Genomic DNA, 18,455 nt, shown 5'->3' with positions numbered 1-18,455 from the left:
ATTGCCAAGATGGTGGCTTCAGACTTACTGATGCATTATATTGTAAGATCTTTGTGAATAATTAGTAAAATGGCTGCATGCATCGTCCAGATGCAGAGTCCGGGGTCTTCCTTATTTTCCAAAAAAAACAGATGGGTACTCCTGGGATGAAAAATAGAATACGGATATCAGCCAATGGTGTTGCAGTTGAAACCAACCAGACAACTGAACCTGCGCTTCCAATCAGCGGGTTGAGGATCAATACACAAGATCGAGGCGACATTGCCAAAAGGCAGCACTGGTGTGAATTTTACCAGGAACAGGCGGCCACCGTCTCGGCTGTGGTGAACATGCATTTCGTCCTGGATCAGCAGGATGGAACGATGCCCGTACTCAAACTCAGATGATGGGCAATTATGCTTGTCGTTGAGATGTTGCAGGAACATGGGAGTTGGGGCAGCAAAGCCGCAGTCTTCTAAGCAGAAGCACCGCGCACATGTGCATGAATTCTCGTGATCCGCTCCCTTGACGTAACGTGTCTTGATGGTGCACCCGTACATGGAGTGGGAGCAAGGTACCTGATCATGATGACATGGTTTATGAGTAATGCCTAAGGCACAACCACAAGGGAGCGTTCATGGACAAACACAAATATTAGCGCTGCTTTATAGGAAAAACTAGATAAACGAAAAGGTGTGACAGCATTAAAGTTCAACAAATGCCCTATGGACAGTCCCATCATAAAGTGCAATCAGCAAGACCAATGCATTGCATAGTTCACAAGAACTGACCAAGTAAAGAAGAAAGCACGAAGGCACCATATTCCTAGTAAAACAGAACCTCTCTGCTGAAGATGTACAAGACGAATATATCACAAAGTTTAATTTAGTTGCGGCCTCTAGGATAAAGACAAAACTTCTAACACGTCTTTGTGAGCAAGTCTCCAGTATCAGGCTACGATCTTGATTTCCAACGCCAGTCACTTATTGGCCTGTCATGGATTATCTTTGCAATGCGGATGGTGAGGCTGCTGCTGGTAGTGGGAGAGTTAGAAGAACCTGTTGGCACAAGAAATGGGTTGCTGCCAAGCTCCGCTGGGAAGCCATCTGAAAGACTGGTGCTTACAATCTGGAAATTTGAAAGCTGACGCAAACCCAGGGTGTTGCAGTAGAAATCAACCTCACACCTAAACTTGCGCTCCCCCGGCACGGCATGAGGATCAACGCACAAGATGGAGACAACATTGCCAAAAGGCAGCACTGGTGTGAACTTAGCTAGGAACATGGGGCCGCCTTCTTCTTCTTTCATGTGGAGAACCCGCATACTCTGTTGTATCTCGAGGGTGAGACACCATCCGGATGGAAACTCTGTAACTGGTATATTGTGATCGTCAGTGAGATGGTGAAGGAGCTGGGTGGTCAAGCCGGCGAAACCGCAACCAGCTTCGGGGCAGAAGCACGGTGCAAGTGCGCATGACTTCTCGTGTTCCTGTCGCTCGAGGTAACGCGTCTTGACGGTGCAACCGTATATGGAGTTGGAGCAAGGGGCCTGGACAGACTCCAGGATGTGGTCGATCGCTATGCAACGGTTGTAGCCTCCGGTGGTGGCACAAGCGTGGCACTTGTTCTTGTTCTTGAGCTTGTCGTGGCAAGACGAACAGATCACATGCCCAACCGCACACTGCATTGTATCACAAAACAAATGCACCACGCTTTAATTGACATTAGATTTTGCTTGTGAGAAACCTATGGCTGATACATGCATGTGGTAAAAACATTTGCATAATTAAGCAGCGTACATGTTTTCAAGTATTCCTAAGAAAAACTGGTGTTGGTCAAAGGATGACTTTGATAAGCGTCAATGGAACAATAACACAATCACGTAGAAGTGTTTGACAAAACATAATATCTCATGGTGCGTAGGGTGTTACAGTGTTTGGGTTGCCATAGTTTCTTGCATGGATGCGTCGAGTTGGGGTGTAGCAAAATCACCGTCAGTTTGATTTTATACCCTCACCTCCATGTCTAACAATATCTCTACCTGAACTTCTAGGCGTTTTTGCTAAAAGAAAAAAGAAAACCATAGAGAGAACCCTTTGTCGAAATTAATAAAAAGAAACATGCCATCCAATTCCCCAATGCTACGATGTTCCATAATTCGATTTTAACTGGGCGATCTATGCTCACGAGTTGTATAGGAACTTGTATGGTGCCCTTTTTAGAGTGTTGAAAAAGGGGAACCCTAGGAAGAACATGGCAACCCAAATACCTAAGGCGTCGTTGGATCTAGGCGAGGTCAATTTAGAATAGATTAGGGCAAAGGCAGATGGCGTGGATGACCTGGAAGACGGGAGGCCTGAGCGGGTGGTAGCAGACGGTGCAGTCCAGCGCCTCGAGAGCGATGGTGCCGTCGCCGGCGACGGACCCCTCCTTCCCCGTTCTCCTCCTCTTCGTCTCCATCATCGGTTCCTCCGTGGACCTCGTGCTCGTCGCCTCGATTCCGTCGCTCGACATCGGCTGGGGTTGGAGCCTCGGAGGAGGCAAGCAGCCGGAGAGCGCTTATGGGCCGGCTCCTCACGTGGGCTGTTGTGGCTTATAGTTGACTACAAAAAAGAGGCAGCGTCTAAACTGGTCAGTTGAGATCTTCTTCACCTAAAAAAAAACAGTTGAGATCTTCTTAAAAAAACTGGTCAGTTGAGAAAAGAGGGAGACCCGCTCAAACAAATAATAAAAAGAGAAAAGAGGGAGACATGGTGTTTTTTTTTACGTGAGAGAACATGGTGTTTTGGTGCTCGAGCAGTTATTTGCGAGCAACGTTCTCAGATAACGACACCTCTGGAAAAAAAAGACGTGTGGTCGTCATCGTCGTTGAATCCAACCGCACAGGATTAGACCACGGATTTTCGCCCAAAAATGATTTTCGTGCAATCTTCGGGCAGTACTTATAACAAGGAAACAATGCGCAAAGATCACCATTAATAGGTACAAACGCATGATACCTAGTGTTTCCACTAAAGTCCCTATACTGGGGGCACACTACCAAGCCCGAATCACCTTGGGTTGTCATTCCAACTTCCAATGATGAAGTCACTATGAGAGATCACTGAAGCGGAACTCACAAATAACCTGAGTTGTCACCATGAGTTTTGTAACCTCGCCCACAAATCCATCACAGATCCACTAGATTGCGGCGCTCCATCTCCTTCGCCTCCACTGCTCTATCAAAGATGCCTCGAATTCCCTTTTAATCTCGTAGTCATTTCTTAAAATACTTGTCAAAAATATCGACTACACACAATTAAGGAGTTGGAAGACCGCGACGAGTTCGGGTGGGAGGGGGGGCATCACTACCGGCGAGGAGGCAGCATCGGTAGGAAAGGAATTCCCGGGGAGGATGAGGACGACGGCCGACAACGTCATCATCTTCTCTTGCTCCTCCTCCTATAATGAGACATAAGGTGTCAGTGAAAAAGTTAAGCTAAGCTTATGTTTATAGTTAGGCTTTGTGTTGAATTATTTTTAGTGCTATGCTTAATTTTAATATTGTTATGCTTGGGAGGTATTTTGTTTAAGCTATGTTTGAATGATTATCTCAAATTAAGAAGCTGGAAGTTTCCTTTAATATCAAGCTGGAGTCCAATTTATGAATTTCATATTATGAAGTGGAATGTTCGTATGGATGCACTACACGGGGGAAATGCAGGTCAAATTGTTTTACGAGTTTTTAGGTTTTGGGAATCGATTAGAATGTAGCCTCCTTAATTTCAAAACTGTTTTGGAATTGAAGTTTTCGGCCTGGCTTCATGGGCTTTTAGGTTTTGGGATCAATTAGAGACACTTTCAGATTCATAGATGTTACTTTTTACCCCTTCACTTTCTTCAATATGTATACTTGTTGTAGGACCGTTTCAATAAAGTTTTGGCACATCTCATTTTCGTTAACCATCATCAACATCAGCATTGAAAGATTTATTAACTTTCACTAGCTCGCGCTTTCTCTATAGTTCGAAGGTTAAACACCAACAATTCAGCATGGATATAAAACCGACATCCCGAAAATTCTTCGGGAGAGTTCCATCTTTACAGATTCGGTGGTTGACTTCGACAAAGAGATGTGCTACAGATTCAGTGGTTGACTTCAACAAAGAGAGAGTTCCATCCCGAAAGGACGATGAATTGACACAAAGGGATGATTGTGCAGCTCCATCGCATATAGTTGCTGGGATTGAGGAAAAGTGGTGGCGACAACACATTAGTGACTTCGAAAGTGGTGCTACTCAAGCACCCGTTCTCGAGCTCCGGGGTGAAAACCTATGTCTGACCCGAGTTGGGTACACTTGGCAATGGCGATGTTTTACGTCGTTACCTTGTCAAAGGCATTGCTCGAATATGCTCAGACTAATTCTTCAGGGTGAAAACCTAGATCTTGGCGTCAGATGGTCAGATTTGGTGACGACGACGGTTGAGCGTTGCTCCCTTCCTGAAGGCGTTGCTTTTGAAGAACCTCGTCGTCTGTGTGGGTCATTGCTACCTCTTGAGCTTGCGTTGGTTTTTCCATTAAAGAGAAAAGGGTGATGCAGCAAAGTAGAGTAAGTATTTCCCTCAGCTTTTGAGAACCAAGGTATCAATCCAGTAGGAGACAACGCAACAATCCACCGAATACCTGCACAAACAAACACCAACGACTTGCACCCAACACGATAAAGGAGTTGTCAATCCCTTCACGGTTATTTGCAAAGTGGGATCTGATATAGATGGATAAACGGTAAAGTAATATTTTTGGTATTTTTGGTTTATAGATCGGAAAGTAAACGATTGCGAAGAAAGTAAATAGGAAACTAGAATTGTAGATTGGAAACTTATATGATGGAAAATAGACCCAGGGGGCATAGGTTTCACTAGAGGCTTCTCTCAAGATAGAAAATAATTGGGTGGGTGAAGAAATTACTGTTGAGCAATTGATAGAAAAGCGCAAAGTTATGACGATATCTAAGGCAATGATCATGAATATAAGCATCATGTCCGTGTCAAGTAGACCGAAACGATTCTGCATATATTCCTCTTATTCCACACATCGACCGACTCATGCCTGCATCTAGAGTATTAAGTTCATAAGAACAGAGTAACGCATTAAGTAAGATGACATGATGTAGCGGGATAAACTCAAGCAATATGATGAAAACCCTATCTTGTTATCCTCAATGGCAACAATACGATGCGTGTCGGTTCCCCTTTTGTCACTAGGATTGAGCACCGCAAGATTGAACCCAAAGCTAAGCACTTCTCCCATTGCAAGAAAAACCAATCTAGTTGGCCAAACCAAATCGATAGTTCGAAGAGACTTGCAAAGATATCAAATCATGCATGAAAGAATTCAGGGGAGATTTAAATAATATTCATAGATAAGCTCATCATAAATCCACAATTCATCGGATCTCGGCAAACACACCGCGAAAGTGTATTACATCGAATAGATCTCCAAGAACATCGAGGAGAACTTTGTATTGAGAATCAAACAGAGAGAAGAAGCCATCTAGCCACTAGCTATGGACCCGTAGGTCTGTGGTAAAATACTCACGCTTCATCGAAGAGGCAATGGTGTTGATGTAGAATCCCACCGTGATCGAATCCCCCTCCGGCAGGATGCCGAAAAAGGCCCCTAGATGGGATCTCACGGGTACAGAACATTGTGGCAGTGGAAAAGTGGTTTCGTGGCTCCCCCGGTTGGTTTTGGGATATTTGAGAATATATAGGCGGAAGAAATAGGTCAGTGGAGTCACGAGGGGACCACAAGGGTGGGGGTGTCGTGGGAGAAAGTCTGACAATAGAATAGGGGGTACGTAGAAGGAGACAAGGTCCTAGCTATGGTGAAGTTATGCACACAAGGTTTACGAGTTCAGGCCTTTCTCGGAGGAAGTAACAGCCCTACGTCTCAGTGCCCGGAGGCTTGATCTACTGGAGTATATATGTGTGAAAGTTACAGGGGGTGCGAACCCTTGTGCCAGAGGTGGAGGGTGGCTTATATAGAGTGCGCCAGCACCCTAGTCATCGCCCGTTACACAGGGTTCAATGTACATTAAGATAGCGCATTACTGATAACGCCAGCTATAAAGAGATATAAATGATCTTAAAGATTGCGGAGTGAACGCCTGACCGTTGCCATCTTGAGTGGCTCTTCTGTACTCCGAGTGATTTCTTGTATGGTCGAGTGACTTCTTCTTGGTCGAATGGAATTGGGGTATCCGAGTGAGATAATTGGTCGAGTGGATTGCACTCCAAGGTTACTTCAGTCGGTATCCTTTGTTGTACTTTGAATGTTCTTGACTCTAGGGTAGTGACCTTGGGTAGGGCGTCTAGGTCAGGCCTATGACCCTACCCTAGGTTAATGACATCGTCATTAGCCCTCGAATGGATTGAGGTCCGACTGAAAAGAGAGTTGAAGTCGGTTCCGACTCGATTCCACGCCTCGGAGGCATTTCATCGGAATCAGGGAGTCATGCTGGGGCTTCAGCTTAGTTTCAGTCGCCTTGATCAATTCAGAGGTCGTCGAGTGAGTTATGTTGATAACTTTGAGTGAGTTATGGTACGTAATCCTCAGCTCGATTGGTTGCTTTTCCGTTCCCAGATTTCACGTGATTCGAAATTTCGGGGAAGCACGCGGGATGGAGCGCACCGCAGTAATCGGAGTGGATAGATGGGGGCACCTCGATCTTCACGCCGCCTTTTCCGCCACGTATCAGGCGAGCACCTGCTGCGGGATATGATAAGATCGCTCGGGCCCACTCGTCAGCCACTCGGAAGTGGTCTCATAAATAGCGCTCGGGCCGATGTAACGCATAGTGCCTCCCAATCGTCCCCTTCCTCCTCTACTTCTCCACCGAGCTCTCCGCCATCTTCGTCGTCTCCGCTCGCCCGCGCGTACTCCGTATCCATGGGTAAGGACAAGACGGCGGCCCTGGAGCGCTCGAAGAAGGCGGCGGCGGCAAAGGGCAAGAAGACGAGTCGGGGGTCGTCGTCGAGGTCCAGTTTGCCGCCTGGTTGGATCCAGGGGGACTGGATTCAATCCATGATCCAGAAAGAAGACTTGGAGGACCTGTCCAATGGAGTCTTGATTGCCCACAGGTCTTGGAGGTTGCCGGGGAAAGAGACCTAGCCTCGGCCGCAGGAGGGTGAGTGCGTCCTCCTTGCCACCCATGTCAACTGCGGTTTCACTCTGCCTCCACATCCTTTTCGGGGTTTCTTGAACTTTTTGGTGCCCAACTTCATCACTTCTCCCCCAACACAATCACATATCTCGTTGCGTACATCTCTGTGTGTGAAAACTTCTTGGGCTATCAACCGCATTGGGGTTTATTCGAGCACATCTTTACTTGCCGCTCTCAAACTATGAAGAAGGCAAATCCGAATGACGAAAATACACACGTGATCCAAATGTGTGGGGGTTTAGGGATTTAGACGAGGGGTAGGGATACTTTTCCTTCTATGACCCTTCCCGAGTCAGTTAGAGGGTGGCAGTCGACCTGGTTCTATTGCCAAGATGTATCCACTCCTGGTCAGCCGACTGGTCTTCCTCCCTTCACCATGGACCGAGTCTGCCAACCCTCTTCATTTACCACAACTCCAACAGAGAAAGGAGAGGTGTCCATGCTAGTCGACTGGGTAGTCCAATTAGTCCGTGAAGGCATGACTGGCATGGATTTGTTGGAGGTGTTTCTCAATAGACGCACCCAGCCTCTTCAAGCTCGCGATCATCTAATGTGGATGTACTCGGGCCCTAGTGACACCGCTCAGATTGACCCAGAGGAAGTCACCAAGGAGATGGTGGAGTAGTGGCTGCGGAGCATCACTGGAAACAAAGACAACCCCAGGGGGTCCAGAAGAGTTGCACCATTCGACACCGAAAACGAGCCGGACAAGGTCTGACCTTTGTTACCGAGTGCATTTTATTCTGTTTTGCAACTGTCCTTGAATCTGATTGATGCTTGTTTAACTTCTTGCCTTGCTGATTTATACTGAGATGTACTCGATGCCAAACGGGGAGCAAGTCCAAGAGGGAACGGAGAGCACCGATGAGAGTGGCGACTGGCAATCCCCTAATGACAATGAAGATGACAGCGATGACTCGGACGGTAGTGAGGAAGTCGACTCACCACCTCGCTCAGAATGCCGATCCAAACAGTCTCAAGACCCTACAGGCGGGCATGGCAAGGCAGCTCCTCCAAGACACAAGTGCAAAAACGCACTCAGACTTCGTCTCCGGAACTGACTTAAAAGGCCGCCAAGCAGCTCAAGACCGCCCCCTCAAAGCCTCGGAAGGCCTTGCCCAAGATCAAGGTGGATGTTCCCATCACTTCTGCGAAAGTGCTTTGCTTTCTCTCTTTGCTTTTGCGTCGTTTGGGAACTTCTATGTTCCTGTCGACTCATTCTCTGGCTTGACGGAGTGAGTTCTGAAACTTTTAGCGCTGCTACTTCTGGGACCTCCATGGACATTTACAAGGATCAAGATGATGAGAAGACTGAAGACGCGGACACTTCCAAAGCGGGTACAACTCTACAACACTACTAGGAAAAGGCCTACTAATGGCGCACCGGTTTTGCCTACTAATGGCGCATCACCGGTGCGCCATTAGTAGCACGCCACTAGTAATTTTTACTAATGGCGCACCATCCAGTGCGCCATTAGTATATAACACCATGCGCCATTAGCGTGCCTCCCAGGGGCCATATTTAACCATGTGCTTTGGCACACTAATGGTGCACTGCAGATGGATACGCCATTAGTATACTTGGCATACTAATGGCGCATTCTGTAGTGATGCGCCATTAGTATGAATATTAGGTTTTAATTTTTTTACTTTTCTGATTTTTGCACATGTTACAAAATATATTATTTGACAGAATATAGACAGTAGCACACAGCAACAGCAGATTCATCGAATACAATAGAAGATTAGTCTTCGAATACAATTCATCATATTAGTCTTCGAATTCAAAAGACCGAACAAAGATAAAACATTACAAGTCTCGAGACCGCGAGTATCGAGTTTGTCGGAAGTAATACTAATCCTAACAAGTCCTACTAATCATCATCATACAACTTCTACTCGTTATTCATAACAAGTCATACGATCATCATCTTGATAGTCTTCGAACCAACCCTACTTAATTGTTCTTAGCACATGATCATCAGTATTAGGCAGGACCTAAATACCCTATTTAAGCTAAAATAGCATAAAACAATATAGACCCTGACTCTCCATTATGGAGAATGGAGAACATCCTGTCTCCAATTCTTGTGCTTCGCTTCCTTTTGCTTCCAAGAAGCTCCTTACGACTGTCCATACATTTTTTTCCATCCTTTGATTTTCATGTCTCCACTTCTTTTAGAAATTTCGTTTGGACAGTTGAGATTCGTAGGACGACCTGGCTGTATGTTCAAAACATTAACACTACCTTTCAGATACATCATATGAGGCACACAATTCTCTGGGATTATCTGTTGAAAACATAGTAATAACTTCATAGTTAGCAATGATGTACTAGTTTTAAGTGTATGCAAAAGATGCACGGATGTCGTAATAGTAAAAATCTTACTAGGGTATCTCCATGGTAGTTACCGTAGTTGAACACATGCACTAGTGGCACGTATTTACCATAATGTTGAGGAGTTTGATTGTAGATATTGTAATTCTCAATGTCATTATAAAATCTGACCAAATGATTTTTCTCCTTGTAAGTTGTTAATTCGGAGCCATCAGTGTAGTGGGTTTTGTCTACCATCTCCCGCACATTCTTTGAACAATAAAAATAAGCTGTCAACTATTTTGAAATAAACAATATAAATTAGCTAATAACTATGTTTGAGAAACTCACATAGCGGTAGAACTGGAGGCGTATCAACAAGGACCCAAATGTCCATATTGTCTTGGTTGATGTCAGGATTACCAAGATCCATGGTGATAAGCATACTCTCATCAAAACCATACATCTTGCAAAATGCTTCCCAATTTTTGCAACCAAAATGGGTTACGCTCTCAGAATTATATAGATTTACTTCAAAGTCCACATCGTGATGAGTCCTTAGGTGAATTTTCTTTGTTTCAGAAATTTCATGGTCTTCAAAATCCATCCTCTCCAAGACATAGCGTCTTGCATGGCATGGGATAAGCTATACTCGAATTGTAAAAGATGAAAATTACACGTTGAAATAGTTGAAGTCATGCTTAATTATGAAAATAACACTTGTCGTCGTTGTGTACCGTTTCAACTTTGAAGGTCTCCTCGAGCTTAATGCTGAAGCGCCGATCATCGTCCAGGTGAGGCATGTCGCACAGACCTCGATCGTCATGGCACCAGTCGCACTCTGCCAGGAGACTTTCGTCGTCCCTTTCGTCGTCCAATGATGATGACGACATATCCTACATTCATAATTCAAAACTACATCATTTAGGGTTTGTCGACACCGAGGCATCCTAAAAGCTAAGCTTTTATCATTTAGGGTTTGTCGACGTTGAGGCACCCTAAAAGCCTAAGCTTTCATCATTTAGGTTCTTATCGACACCGAGGCACCCTAAAAGCCAAGGTTTTATCATTTAGGGTCTGTCGACGTCGAGGCACCCTAAAAGCCTAAGCTTTCATCATTTAGGTTTTGTCGACGTCGAGGCACCCTAAAAGCCTAAGCGTACATCATTTAGGTTCTCATCGACACCGAGGCACCCTATAGAAGCGAAGTTAAGTTTTCATCATTTAGGGTTTATCGATGCCGAGGCACCCTAGGTTGGGCCTAATCACTTGGCACTAATCACTTGGCTCTATTGCCACCTATGTTGGGTTTATCATCTAGGGTTTATCGATGCTAACGAGAATTCTAAGTTGGGCCTAATCACTTGGCTCTATTGCCACCTATGGTTTAATGCAGCAAGAATGGCGGGGCAGTTGATCCTACTTAATTAAGTACTAAGATACCCCGGCCCATGCATTAGTAGCAAGTACCCCATATGTCCGATTTTTAGCAAAGTCATGCTAAAATTCACGGAAAATCTCAGCATGACCTTTGATGAAAATAAGACATATGGAGTACCCGAATTTTCCGGAACGGAAGTTAATCGACATTCCGGCAAACTCAAGGGCCTCTCGGGGTACCTGCAAAATCATCACGACACGATGGTCGGAGACAAAACCCAGCAAACTAGCACCACGATGTGCCTCTACTTTCATATGGATGAAAAGGCCACAGACCATATGGTCCTCTGCATTCATATGGACAAAAATCAGCTCAACTTATGTGAGCTTCCATTCCAGATCTAATAGGTCACCCAACAAAAAATCATGAGTAGTTTTAGCTGAAAAAAATCATGGATTGCTGTTAACTGAAAATTAGTGAAAGAAATTGTTGTTGATCATGGATTACTGTTAATTAAAAATAGAGCATCTGGCTTGTCTTATCATGTTCACTAAGTCCACAAAAATGAATAGGTTCAGTAAACTTGAAGTACTCAACACTAAACATGGTTCAGAGCTCACTACACTACACTACATCGTGCAATGGTTCAGACCTCACTACACTAGAACAAGCTCACTACACTACACTACACTACACATGCTTAAACTCTGAACATAAACAAACACCAGCAATGCAATATGTAAACTACCTCTGTTTCTAGGCAACAAGAGTTATCATCAATGCTTTTGAGTTTATTAAGTACCTTTAGTTCTGAGTTTTAAATGTCAAAAGAGCTTCATAGAATCTTGAATCGTCCAAATCACTCTTAACAGTTATGCATTGCACAAAGGCAGCAATGAGCCAATGATATCAGTAGCAATAATAGGTGCTTACATTCTCATAACGTCAGTATTAGTTAACCAAAATTCAACCTACAGAGTTCTAGTACAGTGAGTAACTCCCAATTCTTTTAATAGAAGCACAATTAACAACACAACTAGGGAGTCTAGGACAATGCCACCAGATAGAATTTGAAGGAAAAACGTTCTTCCAGAACCTTCAAGCCACAATCATACATAGAGTGGCTGGTCATATAAGCTATATTTAAATAAACATCAACTAAACTTGATGACAAGAAAAACTACAATCACATTGTTACAAACTAGAGCATATAGCAATAGTAAATTGCTGCTCCATATAGCAATAGTAATGCACCTAATCAACATTGTAGAGCATCCTGTTACAAACTTGTTCTGATCCTGCAAATTAATGGGGAGGAAGAACTAGGGAGGGAGGGAATGGTAATGGTTCAGAGAAGAACAATAGTAATGCTCCATATGTTCTGATCCATATAGCAAGAAGAACTAGGGATGGAGGGAATGGGGAGGAAGGGTGGAGAGGGAGGAAGGAGGAGAGGTACCTGGGCGGGCGTGGCCAGTCGCCGGAGGGGTCGGGGTCGGGGTCGGTGGCGGCGTCGAAGGGTGGCTCGAGGGCGTCCGAGCTCGTCCGGGTCCTCGTAGTCGAAGAGGAAGACGACGGCGGTCCTCCTGGGCGCCTCGGTTGGTCGTGGGGAGGCCAGCGGCCACGTGCTTCGCGGGTCGGGGGGCGCGGGGGCGGTGGCACAGGGAAGCGAGGGCGGCGGCGCAGGGGAGCCGGAGCGGGTGTGGCGAGGGATGGAAGGGGATCTGGCGAGGGAGAGGGAAGGAGGTATCGGGCGAAGGGCCGGGTATCCAGCTATAGAGGGGGAATGTTAGTAATGGTGCACCGTCGAGGGGTGCGCCATAAAAACACTCATAGCAATGGCGCACCATTCTCTGCTGCGCCATTAGTAACTTTTTTTCTGATAGCAATGGCTCACCCGCCTCTGGTGCGCCATTAGTAACTTCTTTTTTTCATTATTTTTTGTTGCATCTAATAATTTGTTTTTTTTATCAAATTTATTATTTTCATGAGGACTAGAACAAAATATATCATCAAATATCATCAAATTTGTTTTTTTAATATCATCAAATTTGTTTTTTATTTTTAATTGAAAATATCATCAAATTTGTTATTTGAAAATATCATCAAATTTGTTATTTGAAAATATTATCAAAAAGCGGGGGAGGGTGCGGGGTGTCGGCGGCCGCGGTGGAGCGGGCCGGGGGAGGGTGCAGGGGGTCGGCCGCGGCGGTGGAGTGGGGGAGGGTGCGGGGGGTCGGCGGCGGCAGTGGAGCGGGGGAGGGTGCGGTGGGTCGTCGGTGGCGGTGGAGCGAGGGAGGGTGCGGGGGGTCGGCGGCGGCGGCGTGGGTCGGGGTAGCGGGAGGAATTAGCTAGGGGGGCGAGGAAGAGGGATGAAGGGGATCTGGCGAGAAGGAGGGAACTAGCTAGGGGGAATCTTACTAATGGCGCACCAACGGTCGGTGCGCCATTAGTAATCTTTTTTTACATAGCAATGGCGCATCGGACAGAGGTGCGCCATTAGTAATCTTTTTTCTATATATAGCAATGGCGCACCAGCCAGAGGTGCGCCATAAGTAATTTTTTTTTGTTGCATGTAATAATTTTTTAGAAAATGAATATGAATATGAAACAGTAATATTTTTTATAAAAACAGTAATAATTGTTGTTTAACAACAATTGTAGTCTACACTTTTTTATTATTATTTTTTAAAAAATGAAGAGGGGAGAGGAGGCGCGAGTGGGATCGAGATCGAGATGGAGGGGGAATCGAGATCGAGATGGAGGGGGATCGAGATCGAGTGTCCTCATGAATATTCAATATTTTATCATATTGAATATGAAAAAATATCATCAAATTTGAAAAAATATTCATGAATTCAAAAAGTACCCATGAAATTTAAAAATATTCATAATATCAAAAAGTGCCCATGAAATTTAAAAATATTCATGATATCAAAAAGTGCCCATAATATTTAAAAATATTCATGATATCAAAATATATACTAATGGCGCACTTCTACAGGGTGCGCCATTAGTAGTTTAAACTAGTAATGGCGCACTGTGAGGCGATGCGCCATTAGTAGTTTTGAAAAAAAAAATTCAGCACTGGCGCACTCCATGTCTGGTGCGCCATTACTAGTTAGAACTAGTAATGGCGCACCAGAGGTAGGATGCGCCATTAGTATGTATGTAAAAATAAAAAAAATTATCACTAGTGGCGCACTAGTTTTCTGGTGCGCCATTACTGTCTTCCACACTAATGGCGCATCACCAACTGGTGCGCCATTAGTATATAGTAGTGGCGCAGTACTACTTCCCTGGTGCGCTGTTAGTGTCAATCCTATCTATAGCCCTTTTCCTAGTAGTGCAATCTTGCCCCCATTTTCTCAATTGTACTGTCGGTCGACTGAACTCTTGTGGTCGAGTCTTTTGCAGCACCACCAAATGTCATTGATCTTCCAGACGACGACGAAGATGTACCTCAAAAGGCTGCGGGAAGAAAGGGCAGGACTTCGAGCAAGAGGGTGCCTACTAGCAAGGTACCTCAGTCGACATCAGTGCAAGAACCAGTGATCCAGCAATCCGGAGATCCAATTCGGGCTTCTGTTTCTTTCACCGATCCTGTGTCGACTAATCGTCCTTCGGCATCGACCGCCCAAGTCCTTGCTCCGTCCGTGCAACTCCATACCTCAAATCCCCTGGCTGCTTCGACTGTTCCACCAACTCCACTCTTTGTTACCATCATGTCCCAAAGGACATAGTGAGCGCTTCTAAGGAAGCTATACGCCAAGCAGGCCTTATGATGGAGCAAATGAAGGTGGTGCACGAAGCTAGCAAGGCTGCCTATGATGCCAGCTCTGCTCTTCAAACCAATGTCCAGGTGAGTTAATTTCCGACTGATCTTTCAGCTTGATCTTTGCTCTGTTGGGATATGGTACTTGAAAAGTGCTCCTTTATTATTCGTAATATGTCTGTGGATGAACGTTTTCAAACCTTTAATGTGCATCTATCATGAGTCTGCACCTTGCATCTCTTCACCCACCGGGTGCTTTAACTTTTGTTGTATAGTTCTTCCACTTGAGTCGACTATGTCGCGTCGAGTGTACTCTTGAATCAGTGGAGGCACGCAGAGTGTACCCATTGGATGTAGTCCCCGAGACCGCCGTCGAATGTTTGATTTGCTAGGGGTCTTCGTCAAATGTCTCTTTAGAGTTCTTCCACTCGGTCCAAATAGGTCATGCCGCTCTAGAAAAAATATGTTAAATATTTGAAAAAATGTTGAACCAGCATATGTTAAATATAGAACATGTATTTGAAAAATGTTGAAAATGATTTCAAAAGGTTAGTCAAGCATACGGAAAAATGTTGAATGTAAAAAATAAAAGTTGTTGATCATGTATTAAAAACATCTTGAAAAAAAATGATCATGTACATAAATTTTTTAGGCCAAGTTTTTTTTAAATGTTGAACATGTATTGGACAATTTTTAATAAAGCATTTTGAAAATGTTAAATATGTATAGAAAAATGTTGACCATGTATTAAAAAATGAGGAATTTTTTTGATCCATCCCTACTAATAAAGCAAGGTGCATTTCTCCGATTATTTTCATCCATTCACTATGAAAAATATAATTTTTTTCTATTCGAGGTGATACTAAATTTTTGACCGTTCCTCTATTAGGAAAGGAAAAAGCCCGAATTTCTAGCATTTAATTTTTTCCCAGATACGAAAAATATTCTTATTTTACAATTTTTTTTGGATAATTCAGAATAATGTCTGAATTTGAAGAAACACATTTTCAAAAACTATTCTGAATGTTCAAAATATGTTTCCTTTGCCAAAAACTCACATATTCAAAAAATATTCCTGTTATTATAAAAGGTTCAAGTTTTCAAATAAAATTGTGAATTTCAAATGCTTCAAATTGTGTTGTGTATTTCTGATAGTAAGGAATTTTAAAAAAATTGTTTGGGAGTTTCAAAATTATTCAAGTTGCATAAAATAAAAATTGTTTCCAATCTAACATTGGAGTATGATTTTAATGGTTTGAGCTGCCATTGGTTGGTAGGACTCGTTTCTTTGAGTGGCTAGCAGCACGTAGTCGTGTCTTTGAGAGCACGATTTCGATCTTTCAACTTATCATTTTTTGAATTTTTTCGCACCTTACAAACAGGTCGTCTTGGAACCTACCAGTGTGCTGGCCCATACACGAACTGATGTGTATCCCACACACTATTTGACGCACTAGCGTCATATAGTAGCCCCCACGCAGTTGGCCCAGGAAAAAAATTGCTCCGTCGCACAGCCAGTATTGAGCCTCAGCCGCACTCACCTACTGGGTCGTCCGAGGGTGCAATTTTTTTCTTGGGTCAAAAAAAGAGAATACGTTGGTTTAGCTCGAAAACAAATTGTGGGCACGTGAGCGCTTAAATAATCAAAGAGAATAAATCCTAATAAAAAAGGGACATTGATGTCTGGCTATGCGCTAAATATGCTAATGAAATGAGATTTATGCGCTACAATTAGTAATCCATCTAGTTACGCCATCGTAAGTGAGAGTGGTCGAAGCAACCGTGCCCGAAGGTCGCCGCATAGCTATCAAATGAGGAGGCAGACACAACCCCAAGACAGAAGCGGACCCAGAGGAAAAAGACACGAGTTAGATGGTTGCCGCCACACCGAGTAACCCCACCACTATTAAGTTCTCGCGGGACAAACATGACCCACGAGAAGACCACAGCTCCTCTCTTTATCGCACATCTATGGATATCGATTTTGGTGGACACATCAATTACCTCTCCCATTCCTTCTTGCAAAGAAATATATCTCTTGTTGCAACGCATGGGCATGGGCATATATATAAAGCATCTCAAAAATGTTGCACAAGTATTGGAAAAATGTTAACCAAGTATTTGAAAAATGTTAAATATGTATAATGTTGATCATGTATATGAAAAAATGTTAGCAAGAATTTGCAAATTTTTTAAAGTGTGTATAGAAAAATGTTGACCGTATATTTTGGAAAAAATGTTAATCTTGTATTTGAAAAATGTTGAATATGTGTATAGAACAAATCTTGACCATGTGTTCAATTTTTTAAAATTTTGTATTGGAAAAATGTTAAAAATATATTAATTTTTTACGTATATGAATAATATAGATTGAAAATCAAAACAAACATAAGAAAAAAAATCAAGCAAAAAACAAAAGAAACGAAAAAAGAATACAAAAAACCGATTGGAAACGAGAAAGAATAAACCAAACTGAAGAAAAAAGAAAGAAAGGAAAAAACCTGGTAAAAAGAAGAAAGAAAAAAAGAAAATAACCAAGGAAACATGAGAAGAAATGGAGAAAACCGGTGAAAAACAAATGAAAAAACCTGGAAAAAGTGGAGAAGAAACAGTGAAAACCCCGATTTGTTTAGACTTAAGTAGCCTTGCCCTACTACTGTCACGAACCGACGGCTAGCCCAGTGGCTTGGCGTAGTTGCTCTAAACTAGGAGGCCATGGCGCAATGCGTTCTCTCTTCGGGTTTTTTCATTTACTATGTGTGTGCGTGAATGGGCCGGCCCGATTAGCGTAACCCTTTAGCGAGCGATCCTTCCATCTCGCTTAATGCGAGATATAGTCGCCACGAGGACCAAGTGCTCTAGGATACACCGAATTGGGCGAGCCTAGGGAGTGAGCGCTCTATGCTTTTGCTCTACCATTTTTTTTGTGCTTCAAATAAGTGGTCCTGCCATAAACAGCTGGGCAAACATGCATACACCCCCAATATGGGTCGTCCCAATGTGTCCCAATAACATTAAATTTTTATACAGTTGCTTATAATATCTGTGAAAAAGTTATATATATAATATCATTAGAAAAAATGAAATCACTAGTTAAAGGTCCCCTTATCAAAGGTCATTCCCCCACCTCTTTAGGCGCTGACAAGTGGATGCATTGCATGTGCCAGTTGTCACAACCTGACACTTTTTTTTGACAGATTCGTTTATTCAAAACGTTTTATCTTTGGAACCATGTGTTTATACCAAATCATTTTCAGCGTTACATATTTTGCGTCGGGATGGTCGAAACTAAATCCCATGTTAATAGGTTCCAACAAACTTTTTTTTTCACGAAAAACCCAGAAACCAGAAAAACAAAATCTCAACATAGGAGGAAACAAATACCGAAAAGTTCCAAAAACAAAAACCGAGAAACACTGGCAACCGAAAAGAAAGGATACCAAGAAAACCTGAGAAAAAAGGGAGCCCGAAAGCACAGTTGTTGTTTTCACTTTTTTCTGAAAGCACATGCTGTGGGTTTCTCTATTTCTTAGGGAAACACATGTTGTGCTTCTCGCGGAAGCACTATGTTTCTCGTACACGCATAGGTTGTATTTTTCCCTTTAAGAAGCACAATTGTGATTCTCGTGGAAGCACAAACTGTGCTTCTGACGGAAGCATTGGTTGTGCTTGTCGTGGAAGTAAATATGTGCTTCTTCCGGAGACACTGGTTGTGCTTCTTGCAGAAGCAAATTTGTGCTTCCACGAGAAACATAATGGTGGCTACCTTTTGTTACTGCGACACCCTGTAGACGGATGC

The 18,455-nt window shown here is 43.5% G+C and overlaps 1 protein-coding gene across 1 annotated transcript; it reads right to left on the bottom strand.

Annotated features, from left to right (window-relative positions):
• Positions 1–919: 919 nt before the first annotated feature.
• LOC147977897 (putative E3 ubiquitin-protein ligase SINA-like 6) lies at positions 920–2,518 on the bottom strand. The gene is made up of 2 exons (XM_087516474.1): positions 2,319–2,518; positions 920–1,659 (listed from the first exon to the last, which is right to left on the bottom strand). The coding sequence occupies exons 1-2, from the start codon at positions 2,490–2,492 to the stop codon at positions 934–936; spliced, it is 900 nt and encodes a 299-aa protein (XP_087372600.1). The 5' UTR covers positions 2,493–2,518; the 3' UTR covers positions 920–933.
• Between the last annotated feature and the right edge of the window lie 15,937 nt (positions 2,519–18,455).

The sequence above is a fragment of the Triticum urartu genome, chromosome 3A (assembly GCF_056163025.1).
Source record: "Triticum urartu cultivar PI428250 chromosome 3A, HENAU_Tu73, whole genome shotgun sequence".
Taxonomy (NCBI): Eukaryota; Viridiplantae; Streptophyta; class Magnoliopsida; order Poales; family Poaceae; genus Triticum; species Triticum urartu.
The sequence above is the reverse complement of the archived record's forward strand: the minus strand, read 5'-3'. Positions and strand labels throughout refer to the sequence as shown.

Coding starts and splice junctions, on each gene's coding strand:
- LOC147977897 (XM_087516474.1), bottom strand. CDS start 2,492: ATGTCGAGCGACGGAATCGAGGCGACGAGCACGAGGTCCACGGAGGAA. Junction 1,660..2,318: donor TCAGGCCTCCCGTCTTCCAG/GTCATCCACGCC, acceptor GATACAATGCAG/TGTGCGGTTGGGCATGTGAT.